Consider the following 22,932-nt stretch of genomic DNA (forward strand, 5'->3'; position numbering starts at 1 on the left):
ACCAAACAGTGCATTTTTCGGGATACATGGGCAGTTCTTGAACGGCTTCTGGTTGCTCTTCACTCCAAATGCGGCAATTTTGCTTATTTACGTAGCCATTCAACCAGAAATGAGCCTCATCGCTGAACAAAATTTGTCGATAAAAAAGCGGATTTTCTGCCAACTTTTCTAGGGCCCATTCACTGAAAATTCGACGTTGTGGCAGATCGTAAGTCTATTCATGATGAAATGTCAAAGCATACTGAGCATCTTTCTCTTTGACACCATGTCTGAAATCCCACGTGATCTGTCAAATACTAATGCATGAAAATCCTAACCTCAAAAGAATCACCCTTTACATAGGATGAATATCGGTTTATTTTACGAACCGGTTGGGTAGAAAATTTAGACTTTTCAGTGCTTGAATTATTTTTACTAAAATTGTGTCGAGTTCCTTCAAATCTCAAAGTAATAAAAATATTTTTCCAGCTGCTATGGGATTTACAGAGCCTCATGCAATCTCTCTTTTATAATAATTTTGAATTTTGTCACTGCATATTACATTTTTAGTTTAATACCAATTAAACGGTTTTATAAATTTCGCAACCTTTGGCTACCGATGTCCACTATAGAGGACATGACTAAATCGATTTACCCTGTATATACCGTACACCCAATTTTCAATTTTGTATGTCCTTTTAGTTAAATAACACTTCCTCTCATACAGGAAAAATCAACAATTATATACTATAAATAGGTCACCTTAATTGCTCAAGGGCAATATCAGAAATGACAAAAACTGGGGATTTCACTTTTTCCATAGAAAAAACTTGCATAAAATTGACGATACACATGCTCGACTATATAAAACTGTTAATATTAGAAGGACCCCCTTAACTTACTCTAACAAAAATTTGAAATAAAGCCTACAAGGATAATGTATAACCGACGCTCAAAGTCATGTCCTCCCAGGTGGACAACGGTAGTGAAAGGGTAGGTTAGGTTAGGTTAGGTGGCAGCCCGATGTATCAGGCTCACTTAGACTATTCAGTCCATTGTGATACCACATTGGCGAACTTCTCTCTTATCACTGAGTGCTGCCCGATTCCATGTTAAGCTCATTGACAAGGGACCTCCTTTTTATAGCCGAGTCCGAACGGCGTTCCACATTGCAGTGAAACCACTTAGAGAAGCTTCGAAACCCTCAGATATGTCACCAGCATTACTGAGGTGGGATAATCCACCGCTGAAAAACTTTTTGGTGTTTGGTCGAAGCAGGAATCGAACCCACGACCTTGTGTATGCAAGGCGGGCATGCTAACCATTGCACCACGGTGGCTCCCTAGTGAAAGGGTAAATATTCGACACATTCAAAATTTCAAAATGAGAAAAATTTTCAAAGTATGAAAGAATTTTATAAAATAAAAATTCAATTATTCCGAATTTTGGAATAGTCGAAAATCATACATATGATATTCACTGGCAACCCGAGTTTCGTTGATGTTTCCAAACCGATGTCCTTATTAATTGAGAAGTTAACGAGAGTCTTAAGGCTGCAAATTCTCCGACTATCATAGATATATACATTATGGGTTCTCAGAACATTATTTAACCCTCTAATGTCCAACCCCGCCTTTAGGCGGGCTTCGTTAAATCAGGAAGCTTTTAGTAAACTTAGTTAAAACTGTTCAAGAGGCTTTGCAGCATATTCTACCGTATAATTTTCTCTTGTTTAGTTTTCTTGCTTTTGGGTCGTTAACATTGAATATTTAATCAGCTGGCAAAAAAATGTGGCATTAGTGGCTTAAATGCATTAACAAGAGAACTACAAAGTAAGAATGTCCCCATCGTATGATGAAGGGTATAAAAATACGTTTATCTATCTATCACTATTTGTGCAACACCAAACATTGGGGTAAGAAACGAGTTCATTGACACAAAACTACGCAGCAAAAAAATTAGGCAGACTTATTTATTCCGCTCAGCGATTCCATAAAAGCTAAAAAATCATCAAATAACACAAATATCTAAAAAACAACAACAAATTTGTGTATATAACTTGTGAAAGAGGCGAAGAAAGCCCCCTCCACACAAGAGGCGGAATAAAATCAAAATAATTCGCAGTAACATCACAAAGCTACAAAGACTTCAGTTGAAGTAAATAGCACAGAGATGTAGGGCTATTGCCATTCTTATTATTGAAGGCAATAAACTCTTAGCATTTTCTTTGACTTGGTGGTTTTCGGTAGTGCAGTAATATTACTTATGTCCATCAAACAACCCAACACCCAATGCCCTCTTTATTTTGTTGTGCTGCTACAGCTACAACAAACAAAGACGTAGCAAGGGTTGTTGAACAAAATAGGGTTTCCGAATCGTGATAGGAAACACAATATGTGTAATAGGAAGAGATTGGGTAGGCAACTATACTTAGTTTTATTTATTTACCCTTGTTAACTACAAAACCAAGTGTACAAAATTTTATCTATTAAAAATTATAAAATCGTTTAGTATTATGTTACTACATTACGGAATTTATTTAGCATAAAAAGATCCATAGGAATGGCGAAATTCTGATGGCGATGAACAGAATAAGCCTTAAAGATAATTACATTTGCCATGGTGTCTGGACCCAGCATTATCATTTAGAAGAAGACTATTATTCAGAAGCGCTAGCAGCTTCTTCATAGACAGTCAAGCAGCTATTAAGGTCCTCGTTGAACAGAATAATGTAGTTCTGTGTTGGGCACATGGACATTGTGGAATAATGGGAAATGAAGGAGCAGATGCGCTGGCTGAGGAGGACGCTCGTGGAACGAATAATGTCCTCCGCTGTTTTTATATCTTTACAGGATTTATGTCAAATATGATGAACTATGGCGAGGACGTTGGGTCTCTTCGGAAGATTGCGAGAAAATTAAGTTGATATGGGACGTAAAGAACCATTAGAATGACAAAATTCAGATGGCGATGAACAGAACATAAAGCTTAAAATTGATTACATTTGCCATGGTGTTTGGACCTAGCATTATCCTTTAGAGGAAACAAGATCCGATCTGCGGGAGTGTGGCTTAGGGAATATATTCGTCCTCATCTGGGCCTCTGGTTGAATGTTTTAAGCAACTTTAAAGAAGACATACAAATGGAAGTTGGTCAGCAACTTTTAAGGGGACAACCTCACGAAGAAGTTGAGAAAATTATCTCGAGGAATCAGAATGGACCTATAGTGCTCTAAGGGATCATCAATTCAAAGAACTTTCATCCTCTACAAACTAATACCACATTCACATTAGGCTCGAAATCTACTAAAATTCGATTAGAAATCACGATTCCCACTCGAGCCCAAAATAATCTACCAAAATTTGAAGAAAATTTTACCAAAAAACTATCCAACAAAAAAATCTTATTTTGCAAAATTTTATTTTTATAGAAAATTTTGTAAAAATTTTATTTTTATAGAAAATTTTGTAAAAATTTTATTTCTATAGCAAAATTTTGTCAAAATTGTATTTCTATAGAAAATTTTTTGTCAAAGTTTTATTTCTATAAAAAATTTTGTCAAAATTTTGTTTCAATAGAAAATTTTGTCAAAATTTTATTTCTATAGAAAATGTTGTCAAAATTTTATTTTGAGCCCAAATAATCTACCAAAATAATCTACCCAAATTTGAAGAACATTTTACCAAAAAAACTATCCAACAAAAAAATCTTATTTTGAAAAATTTTATTTTTATAGAAAATTTTGTATGCATTTTATTTTTATAGAAAATTTTGTAAAAATTTTATTTCTATAGCACAATTTTGTCAAAATTGTATTTCTATAGAAAATTTTTTTGTCAAAGTTTTATTTCTATAAAAAATTTTGTCAAAATTTTGTTTCAATAGAAAATTTTGACAAAATTTTATTTCTATAGAAATTGTCAAAATTTTATTTCTATGGATTTCTTTTTATTGTGATACTAAACCTAAAAAACCTAAGATATAGTAAAAAACCTAAGATATGGAATTTTTTTTCAAAATTTTATTTCTATAGAAAATTTTGTGAAAATTTTATTCCTATAGAAAATTTTGTCAAAATTTTACTTTTATGGACAATTTTTTCAAAATTTCATTTCTATAGAAAATTTTGTCAAAATTTTATTTCTATATAAAATTTTGTCTAAATTTTATTTCTATAGAAAATTTTGTCAATATTTTTTTTATAGAAAATATTGACAAATTTTAATTTCTTTACAAATGCGCTATTATTGGCCTTTCTGGCTTATTGTATTGTCGTAAATAAAAATAAAATAAAATAAATAAATAAATATTGACAATATTTTATTTCTATAGAAAATTTTGTCAAAATGTTACTTCTATGGAAAATTTTTCGAAATTTCATTTCAATAGAAAATTTTGTCAAAATTGTATTTCTATATAAAATTTTGTCTAAATTTTATTTCTATAGAAAATTTTTTCAATATCTTTTTTTATAGAAAATATTGACAAATTTTAATTTCTATATAAAAAATTGACAAAATTTTATTTCTATAGAAAATTTTGTCAAAATGTTATTCTATAGAAAATTTTGTCAATATTTTATTTCCATAGAAAATTTTTGTCAAAATTTCATTTCTAAAGAAAATTTTGTCAAAATTTTATTTCTATAGAAAATGTCAAAATTTTATTTCTATAGGAATTTTTTTCAAAGTTTATTTCTATAGAAAATATTGACAAAATTTTATTTCTATGGAAAATGTTGTCAGAATTTTATTTCTATAGAAAATTTTGTCAAAATTTTATTTCTATAGAAAATTTTGTCAAAATTTTGTTTCTATAGAAAATTTTGTCAATATTTTATTTCCATAGAAAATTTTGCCAAAATTTCATTTCTAAAGAAAATTTTGTCAAAATTTTATTTCTATAGAAAATGTCAAAATTTTATTTCTATAGGAATTTTTTTCAAAGTTTATTTCTATAGAAAATATTGACAAAATTTTATTTCTATGGAAAATTTTGTCAAAATTTTATTCCTTTAGAAAATTTTGTCAAAATTTTATTTCTATAGAAAATTTTGTCTAAATTTTATTTCTATAGGAATTTTTTTCAAAATTTTTTTCTATAGAAAATATTGACAAAATTTTATTTCTATGGAAAATGTTGTCAGAATTTTATTTCTATAGAAAATTTTGTCAACATTTTATTTCTATAGAAAATTTTGTCAAAATTTTATTTCTTTAGAAAATTTTGTCAAAATTTTATTTCTATAGAAAATTTTGTTAAAATTTTTTTTTTAAAAATTTTTTATAAAATTTTGTCAAGACTTTATTTCTATAGAAAATGTTATCAATATTTTATTTCTATAGAAAATTTTGTCAATATTTTATTTCTATAGAAAATTTTTTCAATATTTTATTTCTTTTTGTCAAAATTTTATTTCTATAGAAAATTTTGTCAAAATAAGAAAATTTTCTCAAAATTTTATTTCCATAGAAAATGTTGTCAAAATTTTATTTCTATAGAAAATTTTGTCAAAATTTCATTTCTATAGAAAAATTTGTCAAAATTTTATTTCTATAGAAAATTTTGTCAAAATTTTATTTCTATAGAAGATTTTGTCAATATTTTATTTCGATAGAAAAATTTGCAAAATGTTATTTCTTTATTCAAAATTTTACTTCTATGGAAAATTTTGTCAAAGTTTTATTTCTATGGAAAATTTTGTCAAAATTTTATTTCTATAGAAAATTTTGTCAAAATTGTATTTCTATAGAAAATTTGTGAAGCACATCAAGAATTCTACTAATCTACCACAGTAAAAAAATGTAGCATTTTTAGTAGAATTCTGTACCAACCGTGTTTGAAATTCCTTGAAATCGACTTTACAAATGAAATCTATTTCAAGTGTATTAAACTAAGTGTAAGATTTTGTTGATTTGTACTTCAATCATATTTGTTGTTTTGATATCAGCTTAAAAACCATTGCATTGACTAAACTATAAGAGTAACTTAACCAACAGAATGTTTGTCAAATTTATTTGGGCAAAGCCCTATAGACTACAAGATGGTTGGATGGACGCACGTTTCGGAATTACCACATTCCTCATCAGCATCCTCTACTTGCAGCAAAACTATCAACCAATTATCAGAACAAATTCTGGTAGTTCACCCAACCCAAAGTGAACCATCACAATGGACTGAATAGTCTAAGTGAGCCTGAAACTTAATCGGTATGCCACTTTAACCTAAGTGTAAGGGGACAGTGTAAAACCATCATCCCAGTGAAGTTGCCTCAGGTTAAACAATATGAATTGTATCTTTATAGATTCAATTTAATGTCCTAGAATAAAGGAAAGCATTATTCCAGAATTGGTCTGACAAGGAAGGTAAAATGTCGACGGATGTGATCCCAGTACTTTATAAAACACAGAAAGCCAAGGACGCTATTTACCTCCGTATATATTACTATTAAAATTAAATATATATTAGTATTAGAATTCAATTTTAGTGGTTCCTTATGAAATTTACAAAAATAAAAGCTTCAAACGTGACACCTACTAAAATACCGGGTATATTAAAATAACACCTGTTACTGGGAAAACCCATTATATGAAAAAAAAGGGGCCGATTAGCTTTAATATATTGTTTGTACACATATGCCAATTTATTTTAATATATTATATTTATTTATTTTGCTAGCAGCTCTCTATACCATTTAACATTCCTGGAAATTATTTTAAATTATCCGGTAATCAAAAAAGATTGGAAACTAACGCCCTAACCATGATGTATACAGCAACAATGTATGAATTAAAAAAAAAATCCCACTAACGCTATTTGATTACTCTTAACTTGGGATCCACATCCTGTCCGTCTTGTTTGCTTGCACCCTTCTTGTTTACAAACGAACCACATACATTGGCAGAACAAGTTATCTGAATATAAACAAATGATATCAGCTGTTTCAGTATCTATGTAATAAATAGAAAGTATATTTCCAATATATTTATCTCAAAGCTTTGTCTATAGTCGTTTGACTATAAGCTTTTAATGAGATGCAATATTTGTTTACCTCACAAGAAGAGATATCTAAAATATCCTCAATTTGTATCTGATAACTGTGACCATTTTATTTATGTATATTTTTGTATGGTTCTGATAAATAAAAAGTACCATTCTTGAATCACTCAAAAGCTTTCTCTTCTTTGTCCTTACTGCTAAGAATAATTTTTGAAGAGTCCCTCGTATGTTTTCACCCTTCTACATCCTCCATTCCACGACTACAACCCATTTTTCTATTGTTCCATACGAAAGAAAATAAGAAACAATTTGGGCAACCACAAAAAAAAAACAAAATAAAAGTAAGGTGACGTTACCTGTTTTAAACGCTGCTGCTGATGTTGGTTTAGTTGATGTTGTGAGTCTTCTGTGTTTTTAACATCAACTACAAATGGATCTCCCTGTTGGTAGTTAGGGTGCCTTTGTGTGCCTAGTTGGTGTTTTTGTTGTGGTGGTAAAGATGTTGGAAGTGTTGCTGTTGTTGTTAGTTGAGGATGGCTCAAATTCCTGGAAAATTTCCTATCCGTTTTTTGATGGAAATCATTCCTTGATTTGGCATTGCCCATTAAAATTTTGCAAAATGTTATTAAACGAGAATTTCTTTTACACGCACGCACAAACTCGAACTTCCACTTTAGTGTTTATATCTAAAATGCCACTTTACAGTATCACACATTAATTTTGTTATTGTTTTTACTTTCTAGAAATTTTATAAGCTATATTCCTTCTTATTGTTTCTATTTTTCTGACTCGTATTGATTGAATGAAATATCGAATAAGGTTTTGCTTTTTGTATCGAAAAATTTGTATTCGATAACTGTGATATCGATATTTATTCGATTAAAACACTACATAATGTGAGACTAACGGCGGTTTGCTACATACAAATAAAACACAACGATAGCGGTGTTGGGTAAATGAAAATAAGCACAAAAGCATTTCAAAGTTCGATTTAATTTACAGCCTATTTCTGATATCCGAACGAAAGCAATTGCGAACGAACGGTAGTCACTCACTTTCGTCTAGATTTGGGTTTCTCTAACTTCCTTTCGTTCGTTCGCATCCCAATAAACACAAACGTTTGCAAAATGCTAAATTTCAACAATTTTTCAAACATTTTTTCAAAGGATTAGGGTAATATTCAAGTTGAAAAATTGTTGAGAAAATCGCGTTCTCAACAAAAAACAGACATTACCCTCAACAGTGAAATTCAACACATTAGCAATAATATCTCAAGTGTTATCCTCAAATTGAAATGCATTGCTACTCAATAATTTGTCAAACAATTTTGGATGCGAATCAAATTCAAAATTAACATCGTTGCAAATACTTTTCAACCTAAATTTTTATGAATGATATCCCCACTTCAAATTGAAAGTCAAAGCCAAAATTCTATGAATTTTGTATAATTTATTCATTTTCATCAAAATAAAATATATAATAATACACTACACTACATAATACACTACAATACCAATTGATAAATAATAATCTTATTAAACATATCAACAAATAAGAACAAAAAAAAAAAAAAAACAAACAACAAAACTTTAAATATCTTAAACATTATTAGTAAACACTTTTGTATTGATAATTCGTTTTCCTTCCTTTTGGTGTCATAAAACAGCATTAAAATTTATTAACATGTGGGCAATTTCAAATTAGGAACGTACTGGACCACGTGTTAGAATTGATTTCCAGCAGAACGAATTCACAAAATATCCATTTTAAACTGATAATAGCATATGAATTAAACTGACGATGTGATGCACATTTTCATCCAGAAGTTGTTGATTTCAACAATTTGTTGTTTTTAACAATTTTAATTGGTTGCACTTGTAATGTTTCTGGAAACTGTTTCTTGTCGATAAGCCACTCTTTTTTCATTGGTCAGCTTCTGAATGTTTGCAAGAATGTAGCATCCAAAGATTTTAGTTTTCTGCAAAGAGATTTAAATTTAGTGACTTCTCTAAAGTGTTGATTTAATTTTTCATATTGACGTACCAATTTTTATAAACTATTTGAAGCAATTCCAGTTAATTGTCCACCATTTTTTCATCGGTCAGCTTTTTAATGTTTTCAAGAACGTAGAATCCATAATTTTAGTTTTCTGCAAAGAGATATACATTTAGTGACTTCATTAAAGTTTTATTTCATTTTTTATTTTCACTTACCTCTTTTAATAAACTATTTGGTTATTTGTCTAAAATTTTCCATTTTTTTTATTTCTTGCAATTGACCACGAACTTCGTTGCACAAATAAGTATGGAAAACCACATGGTTTTTTCCTTGCATTTTAGGGTAGTGTTTTGTCAAAGTTTTCTCATATTATCTTCAACACCTTTTCAAAGATTTCGTCAACATTTTGGCAAATTGGAAGTAATTCGCAAGCAATTTGAAGGTGTATTGAAGATGAGCTATTTCAAGTCAAGTTGAATTTATGTTGAAAATTATATTTACCCTCAAACTGAAAAGTTGTTGCATTTGAAAAACGCTCATCCTGTGTTTATTGGGTTGGGATGGCTTACGTTACTATCAAATGCTAGCATTACCAGATCTCAATTATTTCAATTTCCTGGAAAAGGCCCATACATTTTAAAAATTATTTTCCATAAAATGCAATCTCCCTGCCAACATTTTTTGAATATGGGGGCGCTTCTGAGAATCCCCACTACGTCGAAAACAGTCGTATACGATATCCAAAACTCCTCGGAAAAGCGCCGTTACTATTCGGAAGTTGTACCACGCCAAGTTAGTACAAAAAAGTATCGCATGAGTGCAATTATTAGGTGCCCTTCTGGATACATTTATAAGGGCGCCAATAAGAGCCCCTTCAAACAATCGGAGAAAGTGCATTTTAAGATAGTTGTAAAAGAATCATTATGGTCAAGTAAAACACGATTTTATAGATGTTTATTAATTTTATTAAACATTTATAAATTCTCATAAATATAACATTTATACGACTATCACATCACATGTAACATATTTTTATGCATTAAGAAAAGATTGATGTTGAGTTACAAGTTGCAAGTTACATGTTGTAGCGTTTATCAGCCAGCGCTTTTATTTCCAATGGAGGCAGCGTGTCTGGAAAAATATTTGAAAAACTATCACTTTATTCCATTTGGAAAGTCAAAAATTGTTCACCAATATACCTTTTACAATTTTAAGCGAAATAACTATGTTTTCATCACTTCATTACCGTTTTTATTTAAATAAATTATAAGAAGCTAGTTGTGATTGGTGTTTCACAAAATATAAAATGGCTCTTGCAACAATAGTGATGGCAATATACTATTATGCGAATAGTGATGGCAAAATACTATCACAGTTGGCGATTTTTGCAGTGTCACTTACGAGTCTGTGGTAGCGATGAGGATGAAATGGATCTTTGAAATGCTGACAGGGCTGGCATCGCCGTTCATTTGGCAAAATTTTCCCGCTTCTCATATTTGGTTTAAGGCCGGTATGCACCTCTAGCGAAAAATTTCATTCCCATAAGAAATGCATTGCTATTTATGCTAACGAAATTTTCGGTAGCGTTCAATTTCGTAAGCTGGTACGCACCTCTAATGAAAATAACAGGGTTGTCAAAAGCATATTTTGGCAGCAAAAATTTGTGTACACAGCCCTGGTTTTCTGTTGTAGACTTAAATAAATTTTTGCTACCATACCGGCCTTTAGCTCAATATATTTTTTTTAACAAATTAGCCCGCGTAGAGAGATAAGGATTTGTATTTCCATATTTCTAAAATAATTACAATTCAGTTCTCCTTTTAATGAGTGTATCATTCGAAATGTATGTGTTTGTTCGTGTTAGACTTTCCCTTAAACGGTCTCTATGGCGGTTATAAAGAAAAAATAGATCGATATAAACCACTTTTATCACATATTTACACTAAAAGCTTTAATCAATTTATCAATTATTCTGGTTTTCCTTATTTATAAATGCGTTTTTTCCACAAAACGAAAGGCATTTACCAAGTGAGTGGTTTTGCCATTTCATTTCGACAAAATGCGAACGAATCGAGTTAGAGAAACCCAATTTTAGAGATTACGTTACGTCTTCGTTCGCATTGACTTTCGTTTCGATTTTCGTTTATATACCCCTTGGAGAAACCAAAATCAGCTGTTTTTCGTTTTGTATGCGAACGAAGACTAGAATTCGGATAGCAGAAATAGGCTGTTATAGTCTGCAAGGCGCATTATGCGCTTTACAGATTATCAGTTATTCCGGACGACAGTGCTCGTGTCGAACATATCCTATATATTGTGCACACTATAAGTAAAGTCCGAAGGCATAATCGATACTGCTGCATGTTTATGGGATCGATAACACATTTACCGATTATTTAGTCATCGCCGACAAGTCATATCGATCCGACACACTGTAAAGCGGACCTTAGACGGTCGGATAAACACTACGACAGAAGTTCGCCTATTTGTTGTGTGTTCGTTCAAGTTGTACCCTCACACTGCACGAACAATTATGATAACAACATGAAGAAATAAGAAGAAGCATAAACACAAACAATGAAGATGGACGAAAAGTTAGGTTTAAAGCCATTTTTTCAGTAAAAATGGAAGAAACAATAAAAATTCCAAGCTGAATTAGCGATCCCTCATGCGCTTTACAGATTATCAGTTATTCCGGACGGAATGTCGGTGTTTGTAAAGAATCTTACAGAGTGACGGATCGATACGACTTGTCGGCGATGACTAAATAATCGGCAAATGTGTTATCGATCCCATAAACATGCAGCAGTATCGATTATGCCTTCGGACTTAACTTATAATGTGCACAATATATGGGATATGTTCGACACGAGCACTGTCGTCCGGAATAACTGATAGTCTGTAATGCGCTTCATTAATTTCATTGCAGAAATGCTGGTTTTAATTATGAAAATAAATTTGTTTTTGCTAATGTTTGGCGAACATCCCCTTACACGTGAAGATTTGTGCCTCCCAACCGGAAAAAATCAAAGTTGTTTTGATTTTATGCCAACACGTCCCCGCAACACGCGAACATGCCCTTATACTAGTGGATTTGTCGCCGCAACGTGTTGTGTCGTAGGGTTTATCGGACCGTATAAGGTGCCCTTAAGACTCTTTACAAACACCGATATTCCGTCGGGAATAACTGATAGTCTGTAAAGCGCATTAGGTACGATTGTTCAATAAAAATTCCTGAGTGTGTGAACGCTATTACAATTTGTATTTACATTACGATACAGTCCGATTATTTCTGTATTAAACATATACGTTGCCACTAACTGTTTACGATAACATTACCATACTGTTCATTTGGCATGAAAACTTCCCCATTTATAATTCGTATAATCAAATGCTCCTATTAAGACTGAACAGTTTTTCATGACGTACATCACATTTTCTATATTTATCTTTGTAGTTGGAACGTCAATCATTATTTTTATATTTCCCTATGTTGGCCGTGATAATTAGATTTTATGAATGTTGCTGTTGTGTAATCCCGTGATTCAATGTTGCCACGATATGGCTGGTTCGCAACACATCTGGCATCTCTTTTATAAACAACCAACCACCAACTTCTCCACAGAATCATTTACTACCATTATTGGAATAAACCAAGCACGAGGATTTTGCCAGGATTTATTTTTATTTGGATATATACCATCCCATTGAAGTAGGAAAATCCCGAAATTAAATATCATCGAAAACATCCAAGATGGATATGAGCCTAGATGATATAATTAAGAGCAAAAAAATCTCAGTGGCCCCTACGAAAAGATTGTGAGTTTGTTTTGTGGCAAGTCAGGATTCACACCAAAATGAAAAATAAAAATGGCGTTAAAATGGACTTTCGAATTTTCTTCTGTGGAAAAAATCCTAATCTCTTTATTTATCATTTGTTTGTTTACAGCCCTGTTAAAAAACCACCAATAAGGAAAACACTAAATAGACCGGCTTTTAAGGAAGCGGCACGTATTACAGATGCTCGTGTCAAAATTATCCAAAAAAATCGTGCCAAAATTCGTGATGCCCGAGATAAACTAGTCGAAATCACACGTAATAATGGTGATGTACGAAAGAAGTTATCACAAAAGCAGGAATTAATCAAACCCTACAAGGGCAGTAGTTTCAAATATAGTCGACTAGGAGGTGATGCCGGACGTGTCGGTAAAATATCTGTCGATGGTGGAGGTTTAAAGACAAGAAATTCTGGGTATAAATCATTATCCACATCATCATTGAGGCGAAATGATGTATTGGAAATACCAAGAGGCTATGTTGATTACGATAACATGGAGAAAATGGAAGAAGGTGAGTGGATGAGTATGGCACTTGTTTGGTTTATACCTATTTCTATGGGTTGATAAACCGGCTATATAAATTTGAAATAGGTGAAAATATTGGATAATAATGTTTACGTAAATATATACCAATTAGGCATATTTGAAAAATGTGGAGGAAGGAAGTCTTAATCGATTATGACATTGTTTTTGCTAAATTGTAAGATAAATGTCAATAGTTTTATTAAGATTGAGATCTTAGTTTCCTTTATTTATTATTAATCTTTCATTCCTAATATTTCGCAATTATCATTGAATTGCTTCTACAGAGGCGATTTGATATATGAGCCAATGATCACAAAACAATTATTCTAATGGAGCATCACTGCTCTCGTCTACTTTATCTATTGCAAAAAATTGTAAGATTTTTATTGCCCCAGTTTCCATGTTCCTTACAAGTGACCTATTGGAATCATTCATACTTTGGGAATTCGACTCTGTGAGGATTCCAAAGAATGTTGAACATTAGTATTGAACAGTTTTTCATCTGAGAACAGATTTTGTAAAAGCAAATTTCATCAAATTGTCTTGCGGGAAAAATTTAATTTGCAGAAAGTTGTAATGTAGTCATTACGGTGATCTGACGGTGGATGTCGTTGCAGCTGTTCTGCTCGAAGTGCAGTTAATATATACTATATATTTATGTTTCTGGGTTAAAAGTTCCCAAAACGCAAAATGTTGAATTGGGAATATCTTGCCTAACGTTCCACATTTTGTCTACAAATTTTCCCAATTAAATTCCCTATCCATAAAAATAGTAGTTTAGAGAAAAAACATTTGATATGATTATAAGTCCGATTTTATAGTTAAACGAGTCTAACATGGTATGGCCACTACGAGGTGACACAAATGCCACCATCACTAATGAGAGGAGAAAAACAGACATGATAACCATTGCATCACGGTGACTCCTTTGGGTTGAAGTAAACACGGACAATTTACAGTCAAAACCATTAAAAAAATTTAAAAGCAAATTTCATCAAATTGTATTGCGGGGAAAATTTAATTTGCAGAAAATTTTAATGGAGTCATTACGGTGAACTGACGGTGGATGTCGTTGCAGCTGTTCTGCCCGAAGTGCAGTTAATACATACTATATATTTATATTTCTGGGTTAAAAGTTCCCAAAAGACGCAAAATGTTGAATTGGGAATATCTCGCCTACCGTTCCATATTTTGTCTACAAATTTGTCTACGAATTTTTTCCAATTAAATTCCCAATCTATAAAAATAGTAGTTTAGAGAATAAAAGGTGTTTAACATTTGATATGGTATGACCACTACGAGGTGACACAAATGTCACCATCACTAATGAGAGGAGAAAAACAGACATGCTAACCATTGCATCACGGTGGCTCCTTTGGGTTGAAGTAAACTTGGACAACTTACAGTCAAATTCATTAAAAAAATCGATCGACCGAAATCGATTTGATTTGAAAGATCGATGTGATCTTTCTGCCGTTCTCCACGTAGACGATGGGGATAACACATTGTTAATACCAGTAAACTTTGCCAACACAGCCTATGAGATAGCCTCCTAACGGACCACGGTTGCCACTGGAGCCAAAAAATAATCTACAAAAACTTGGAGAAAATTATATCAAAAAACTTGTTTGGTAGTTTATCTTAATCATATTTTGCAAAATTTTACTTCTATAGAAAATTTCCTCAAAATTTTATTTCTATAGAAAAATTTCTCAAATTTTTATTTCTATAGAAAATTTTCTCAAAAATTTATTTCTAAAGAAAATTTTCTCAAAAATTTATTTCCATTCGTTTTGTTTTGTTATTGTTGGTTTTGTTCTATAAGCATTGTTGTCGTTTTTTATTGCAGCTTAAAACCATACATTGACTAAACTACAAGTGTAGCTTAACCAACAGAGGAAAACAAATTTATTTCTATAGAAAATTTTCTCGAAATTTTATTTCTATAGAAAATATCCTCGAAATTTTATTTCTATAGAAAATGTTGACAAAATTTTATTTCTATAGAAAATTTTGTCAAAATTTTATTTCTTTAGAAAAGTTTGTCAAAATGTTATTTCTATGGAAAATTTTGTCAAAATTTTATTTCTATGGAAAATTTTGTCAACATTTTATTTCTATGGAAAATTTTTTCAAATTTTTATTTCCATAGAATATTTTATCAAAATATTATTACTAAAGAAAATTTTCTCGAAATTTCATTTCTATAGAAAATTTTCTCAAAATTTTATTTCTATAAAAAATTTTCTCAAAATTTTATTTCTATAGAAAATTTTCTCAAATTTTTTTTCTATAGAAAAATTTCTCAGAATTTTATTTCTATAGAAAAATTTCTCAAAAATGTATTTCTATAGAAAATTTTTTTCAATATTTTACTTCTATAGAAAATATTGACAAAATTTTATTTCTTTAGATAATTTTCTCCAAATTTTATTTCTATAGAAAATTTTCTCAACATTTTATTTCTATGGAAAATTTTTTCAAAATTTTATTTCTATGAAAAGTTTTCTCAAATTTGTATTTCTATGGAAAATTCTATCAAAAATTTATTTCGTAAAGTTCCTCTTAGGAATATTTTGCAAAATATACCAAAAATTAAGAATTCCACCAATCCTACCAAACAATAAAAAATCGACCATTTTTTGTAGAATTCTACCAATTGTGGCAACCGTGTACCGAACACATTTACGGAGTACAATATACTATTTTGATTGTATTCAGAATCAAAATTTCGGATTTTGTTATTTAATTTTATATATTTTCTCGGTGATAAATCCATTTAATACGAATTAGATAAATTAATTATGGATCTCAATAATATAGGAACTATTGTATATAATAATCAATATTTTCGTTCTGGTAACAAATTGAACACATATCATTTCAATGGACAAAATTTTAATATTAATATCGTTTTGTTTTGTGCTACAATCGTATGATAATTGCATTTCCGATTTATTGGTTCAATACTCTGATATTGTTATCATGGGCGAATTTAACAACTAGGGCGCTTTTGTTGGGCGACCTTGTGCTAGAATGGGCGTTACGTTGGTACATAACTTAGAAGCCAACTCATTATCAATCTGCATCACTTATAGAGTTAGTTTATTTGCCCAAATGTATCGAAACATGCACGTATTTTTATTTGAGTTGAAATTAAAACTCTTCGATATCCTCAATTTTTTGAGTATGTGGATTATAAGCTCCGATGAGTTAGATTCACTCGTGTATTTGGCGCGTTTTGCAGGTATATATGAATCTTCAGAGGTAGATTTCCAACTCGATGTATTGATGAATGCATTTCCAGAAGGGTTGTTTCATGCAGTACTCATGATTGGATTAACTCTCCAGAAGTCTGGTACCACCAGATTCTGCCTATAGGTCATTCCACCGCGAGCGGATTGAACAAAACTGGCGAATATCCAGTAAGGCCCGTAATTGTGCGTAGATAGTCAAGAGAAGAATGAAATATAAATCCGATGCTTCAATGTGTCTACATTTTTATGACTTTTTATAAAGGGTGATTTGTTAAGAGCTTGATAACTTTTTTTAAAAAAAAAACGCCTAAAATTTGCAAAATCTCATCGGTTCTTTATTTGAAACGTTAGATTGGTCCATGACATTTACTTTTTGAAGATAATTTCATTTAAATGTTGACCGCGGCTGCGTCTTAGGTGGTCCATTCGGAAAGTCCAATTTTGGGCAACTTTTTCGAGCATTTCGGCCGGAATAGCCCGAATTTCTTCGGAAATGTTGTCTTCCAAAGCTGGAATAGTTGCTGGCTTATTTCTGTAGACTTTAGACTTGACGTAGCCCCACAAAAAATAGTCTAAAGGCGTCAAATCGCATGATCTTGGTGGCCAACTTACCGGTCCATTTCTTGAGATGAATTGTTCTCCGAAGTTTTCCCTCAAAATGGCCATAGAATCGCGAGCTGTGTGGCATGTAGCGCCATCTTGTTGAAACCACATGTCAACCAAGTTCAGTTCTTCCATTTTTGGCAACAAAAAGTTTGTTAGCATCGAACGATAGCGATCGCCATTCACCGTAACGTTGCGTCCAACAGCATCTTTGAAAAAATACGGTCCAATGATTCCACCAGCGTACAAACCACACCAAACAGTGTATTTTTCGGGATGCATGGGCAGTTCTTGAACGGCTTCTGGTTGCTCTTCACTCCAAATGCGGCAATTTTGCTTATTTAATTGTTTGCTCACTTGGTCGATTATGTAGACCATAAATCGGACGTAAAGCGCGAAACACATTTCGAACCGAACACTGATTTTGGTAATAAAATTCAATGATTTGCAAGCGTTGCTCGTTAGTAAGTCTATTCATGATGAAATGTCAAAGCATACTGAGCATCTTTCTCTTTGACACCATGTCTGAAATCCCACGTGATCTGTCAAATACTAATGCATGAAAATCCTAACCTCAAAAGAATCACCCTTTAGTATACTATTATTGTAAAGGGTGGTTAAAATTTCAAGAGCCGATGTTGATTTTGAATAAAACACAAACTATTTAGGCAATTATTGTAATTTCATTTTATTATGATATATTGGTATTACTCAATTATGTATGGAACAAAATATCGGCCAAATTGGCGCCGCGACCTCATCCGATGGTCCAAATTTTCGATGACGCTGAGGCATAATGGAGGTTCTATGCCGTTAATGTGCCGAATTATCTCATCCTTTAGCTCTTGAATTGTTGCTGGCTTATCGACGTACACCTTTTCTTTCAAATAACCCCAAAGAAAAAAGTCCAACGGTATCAAATCACATGATCTTGACGGTCAATTGACATCGCCATTACGTGAGATAACACGGCCATTGAATTTGTTGCGCAAAAGAGCCATTGTTTCGTTAGCTGTGTGGCAAGTGGCACCGTCCTGCTGAAACCACATATCGTCCACATCCATATCTTCCAATTCGGGCCATAAAAAGTTCGTTATCATCTCACGATAGCGAACACCATTCACAGTAACTGCCTGACCGGCCTCATTTTGGAAAAAAAATACGGCTCAATGATGCCGCCAGCCCATAAACCGCACCAACTCTTTGTGGGTGCATTGGTTTTTCGACAATCACTCTTGGATTCTCATTCGCCCAAATGCGGCAATTCTGTTTATTGACAAATCCACTGAGGTGAAAATGTGCCTCATCACTGAAGATGATTTTCTTCGAAAATTGATCATCCACTGTTGCCATTTCTTGGAACCATTCTGCCCATTCACGACGTCCATGGTTCAAATTGAGTAAGTCTGAAATAGAAAAATGTCAAATAAAATTCGGAAAACACTTGGCGTTTAGGTGTGGTTCACATTCAACATCGGTCCTTACAATTTAACCACCCTTTATGAACATTTAGAAAGTGGTACATTATAATAAAGTCGAGTTTAAGATATTTTAAAAATTTGGAAAGGTCGATGAAATTAGTCCAACTATTTTTTACTATAGCCATCGAATGAGTACAGTCACGGTACACAACATCCGAACGCCCTTGGTTTCGCGTCACGACCAATTGTGCTCATTTTCCTTTTTTTGTTGGGAATTGGGACTAGACTAAAATGTGAATTCAAATTTCTTAGCCTTGATGCTAACAACGAAACTATACCATTACATATTAAAACAAGTATATACAGCAGTAAGTTGGGGCGGGACGAATCTTAAATACCCACCACCATGAATCATATGTACTAGTTTCCTTCGAAATTTTGAGGTGGGTTTCATGACAGATCAGTTCAACCAGTACGCTTCCCGAAGATAAGTGTAAAGATTTTACCTATGAAGACTAGATTAGATTCTGGATTTATAAGAACAATTTTTTGTTTGAGTTTTAGAGGAATAATAAACATATCTTGTAAGTGTGCAAGAAAATGGTGAAATAACGCCTTGATTTGAAATCTAAAATCTGTAGTTTAATTTGTAATTTTCCCCCATTATTTAAATGAATACGAGAAGTAGAATCTGGGAATATTACATTCAGTTTCAAGTAATTTTCATGATTAGTGCACCTCCTGTCCCTCAAGATCTGAAATCGCTCTATATGGAGGCCTTACCAAATGGACCCATAAAAACTAAATCATATACAGTTTTTTTTGTGGGTATAAAATGCCAGTATATTTTCAATTTGTGCAAATCGGATAAAAACTAGAATTTCTAGAAACACTAGGATTTAAATTGGGAGATCGGTCTAATGGGGGCTATGCCAAAAACATGGAGGTATACACACAGTATCAGCACATCTAATTGTAGTTCTAGAATCTAGACCCCAAAATCGGAGGACCGGTTTATAAGGGCTATATCAAAAACTGTACCGATACAAAATATATTCGGTACACCTCTTATGATCCTAGAATACCCCTTAGTGCCAAATTTCAGGACGATAGCTCCATTATTGAAGAGTGTAGCGTGATTACAACAGACGGACATGGTTATATCATCTTATAATTTCTCCCTGATCAATAATATATATATATATATATATATATATATATATATATATATATATATATATATATATATATATATATATACTTTATATAGTCGGAAATCGACATATCGATGTGTTACAAACGGAATGACAAACTTATTATACCCCCGCCACTATTCTATGGTGTTGGTTATAAAAAATCAATATCAATCTCTATGTTCTTAAATTAATACAAAATTTTGTTAACGCTCATATTCAATTACAGAGGAATATGCTGCTGCCACAAGACTTAGCCGTACTGTTCGAAATGATATGGTGTATGATATGGCACCACCTGCACCAAGACGATTGGATTCTTGGTCTTCATTGGGAAACAATGATCATTTTGATCCATTCGATGTGTATGAAGTTCCTCATAATTCACGACATGAAAGGCGTATGTCACCCGATTTACCCCCACCACCCGCCAAGGGTATACTTCGAACAACAATTCGTGAACGTAGTCCAGATCCATTTCAGCGACGTTATCCCAGTGAGCATTCCTCACATTTATCATATGAAATGCGATCACGTCTGGAGAGAGCTCCAGATCCACATGCTTCCATGGGAATATTTTCAAATCCTTTGACACCACCATCACCGCCCAGTTCCTCTTCATATGGAATGGCTAAATCGTCGTCATCTGGTTATCGCATAGTTGTTAGTAATTTACATCCAAGTGTAACGCAATCGGATATTAAGGAGCTTTTTGAGGATATTGGTGAATTGTATGATTCGCGTATAGTAAGACCTGGTGTAGCCGAAATTATTTACAAATCATTGGCTCATGCGGAAAAGGCCGTGGACACTTATCACAATCGTCAATTAGATGGTCAGCCAATGAAATGTCTCTTGGTAAATCCCAGGGCATCAAATAAACCCACAGCACCTGCAATACGAACTTCAAGGTATGTTTAAGGGAAATTTTTAACACAGGGTTCAAAATACTTAAAATTTATCTACTTTCAGTTCTCATTCATCGAACAAAACTCCCTTAGAAATTGATATAGATGCTTTGCATAAAGTGCTTTTCCGACGTCATTAAATCTTGTCTACTACTGTAATCTATACACTCAAAAAAATATGAGGAAATATTTAAACCATAACATTCGAACCAATTAATTGAACAACCGCAACAATAACTTTAGATACATTTTTTACATTGTGTACGAAAATGACTTGTACTATTAATTTTCCCACTTCTCTACAACTCCTCCGAAATGCATTTGGAAATTATTGAAAGACATTATCTTAATATAATTCATTCATATCCGAACAAATACAATGCAAGCGCAGACCCTTTGGCAATTCCTGATTATATTGTAATTATTATTTTCTTCTCTCTATTTCTTTAGTAGTTTATTTTATAATTTTAATTATTGCTTTAAATTGATCCTTTTCACTAAAAAATATTTATCCATTAGTTTTGGCTTTAGTACTTGTCGCATCATTATCGCCTCTGAAGAAGAAAAAGTGCAAGTATCGTTTAGAAGAAGAGACGTCTTTGTAAGAAGTTAAGAATTTCATTTAGACTGTTTTTGTTTCGCCTTTTTAGTTTATTTTTACTTTTTTTTTTAATTATACACATTCTATATACCTTTGCATCCAAATAAACTGAATGTTAGGGTAATGCATAAGAAATATATATACATATAAACATTAATTGGAAAATAAGTTTCAGGTATCGTAAATTTCGTATTAATTAAAGAAATATGTAATTTAATATAAAAAATAACAATAATAAATCCAATATATAAAAGAAATATGAAACGATATGTTTAATTAAATGAAATATTTGTGTTATATGTCCATATACTGGAAATATCTGAACCGATTTGTCTGGTATTTTGTAGATTTAAAGCCGGTACTATGTTATGATTTAACAGGAATGTATTTATTTTCATTTATAATTTTGGTTTGTTTTGTAATCGCGAATATAAAGTGATCTTCAACTCTAAAACCGAACATAGTATAAATATAACCATGGCGATGAGCGAAATTGGAATTGATTCTAATTTGGCGACACGCCGTTAGATCGATATCCAAGAGATTGTGATCAACCAATTGCCATACCATTCCGTGACAACATAACGCTTCTGGACCACCATGTAAGAATAGTGAATGATGAACGCTTCCACTGGCAAAAAGTTTTAAGACGGCAGACAAATTGTAAAGCGATAGAATGTCACCAAAAATTATTTTCCATTTGAATGTCTCCTTCGTCAGCCGAAATCGTCCATTCAGCCTCCAAAGGTGACACCATTTCAAATCCATGTACTTACACCAATAACAATGTGCACTTTTATTCCTTATTTGTCGTCGAATTATTTTATATTCAATCTCATCCTCCAATTAGAAAGGAATTCGGTGGAATGTAAAAAGAAATATGTGTCCATAAGATATAATGCAATACAAAATCTTTGAAATCTTCAAAAACGTGTGTTTTTCTATATTTTATTTTGTGCCGCTAACTTAATTCTGTCATTTCATTTTGTTCTGCTTCGTTTTTTGCTGTTGGCAATGCTAGAGAAATTGAACCAAATTTCGATCGAATGTCGTGATCTAAACTTTTAGTCATATCGACAATTTTTTCGATACGATTATAAATTCGATATCGAATGCCACCTGGATGCAAAAAATGTTCTTAAAGTCAACAAAAAAGCAGCCTACAGAAGTCAAAAAAGTTTAAATATATTTAAATTATTTTTTAGGCTTTGGCGCCAAGCTTATATTTATTGTGAAGCTTATATTATGAACGATTCAACTTTTTTTTTCGAAGCGAATAATTAATCAGCGTGTTCATTGTGTGTCAGCCCTAAAAGATTTGTAACAAGTATGAAAAAACTCAATAAAATTATTTCAGATAGCAATCGAATTTAGTTAAATTTTAGTATTTTTTACTTAAAGATGGACTCACTTTAGAGAACAGTCATCTTGAAAACATTCTAAATCGCATGTAGGGCTGTCACCCGGGTTAAATCCCGTCCCAAAATCCCGGGATTTTCAGGACGGAATAAATCCCGGGATTTTTATTTTTAATCCCGGGATTTTTCGGGATCCAGAAAATCTTATTCCTATTTGTTTAATTGGTGGCTTTTTAGCATTATTTATTAAT

The 22,932-nt window shown here is 32.1% G+C and overlaps 2 protein-coding genes and 1 long non-coding RNA gene across 3 annotated transcripts in view; 1 reads left to right on the plus strand and 2 right to left on the minus strand.

Moving 5' to 3' along the window:
• S6KL (ribosomal protein S6 kinase like) overlaps nt 1-7,776 on the minus strand; it is a 192,500-nt gene extending 184,724 nt beyond the window's left edge. Inside the window, exon 1 of the mRNA XM_075302249.1 lies at nt 7,335-7,776. Within this exon, the coding sequence (XP_075158364.1) occupies nt 7,335-7,583 (249 nt within the window). The 5' untranslated portion in view covers nt 7,584-7,776. The remainder of the gene's footprint in view (nt 1-7,334) is intronic.
• Nucleotides 7,777-8,407: 631 nt separating this feature from the next.
• LOC142231713 (uncharacterized) lies at nt 8,408-9,508 on the minus strand. Its single transcript, XR_012720879.1, has 2 exons — nt 9,022-9,508; nt 8,408-8,956 (listed from the first exon to the last, which is right to left on the minus strand). It is a non-coding gene; the product is annotated as an uncharacterized LOC142231713 (long non-coding RNA).
• A 3,060-nt stretch (nt 9,509-12,568) lies between these two features.
• On the plus strand, nt 12,569-21,587 carry LOC142231624 (uncharacterized). Its single transcript, XM_075302253.1, has 4 exons — nt 12,569-12,795; nt 12,926-13,326; nt 20,044-20,725; nt 20,787-21,587. The coding sequence occupies exons 1-4, from the start codon at nt 12,731-12,733 to the stop codon at nt 20,860-20,862; spliced, it is 1,224 nt and encodes a 407-aa protein (XP_075158368.1). The 5' UTR covers nt 12,569-12,730; the 3' UTR covers nt 20,863-21,587.
• The last annotated feature ends 1,345 nt before the right edge of the window (nt 21,588-22,932 follow it).

This window comes from Haematobia irritans, chromosome 3 (genome assembly GCF_050003625.1).
Source record: "Haematobia irritans isolate KBUSLIRL chromosome 3, ASM5000362v1, whole genome shotgun sequence".
Lineage (NCBI taxonomy): Eukaryota > Metazoa > Arthropoda > Insecta > Diptera > Muscidae > Haematobia > Haematobia irritans.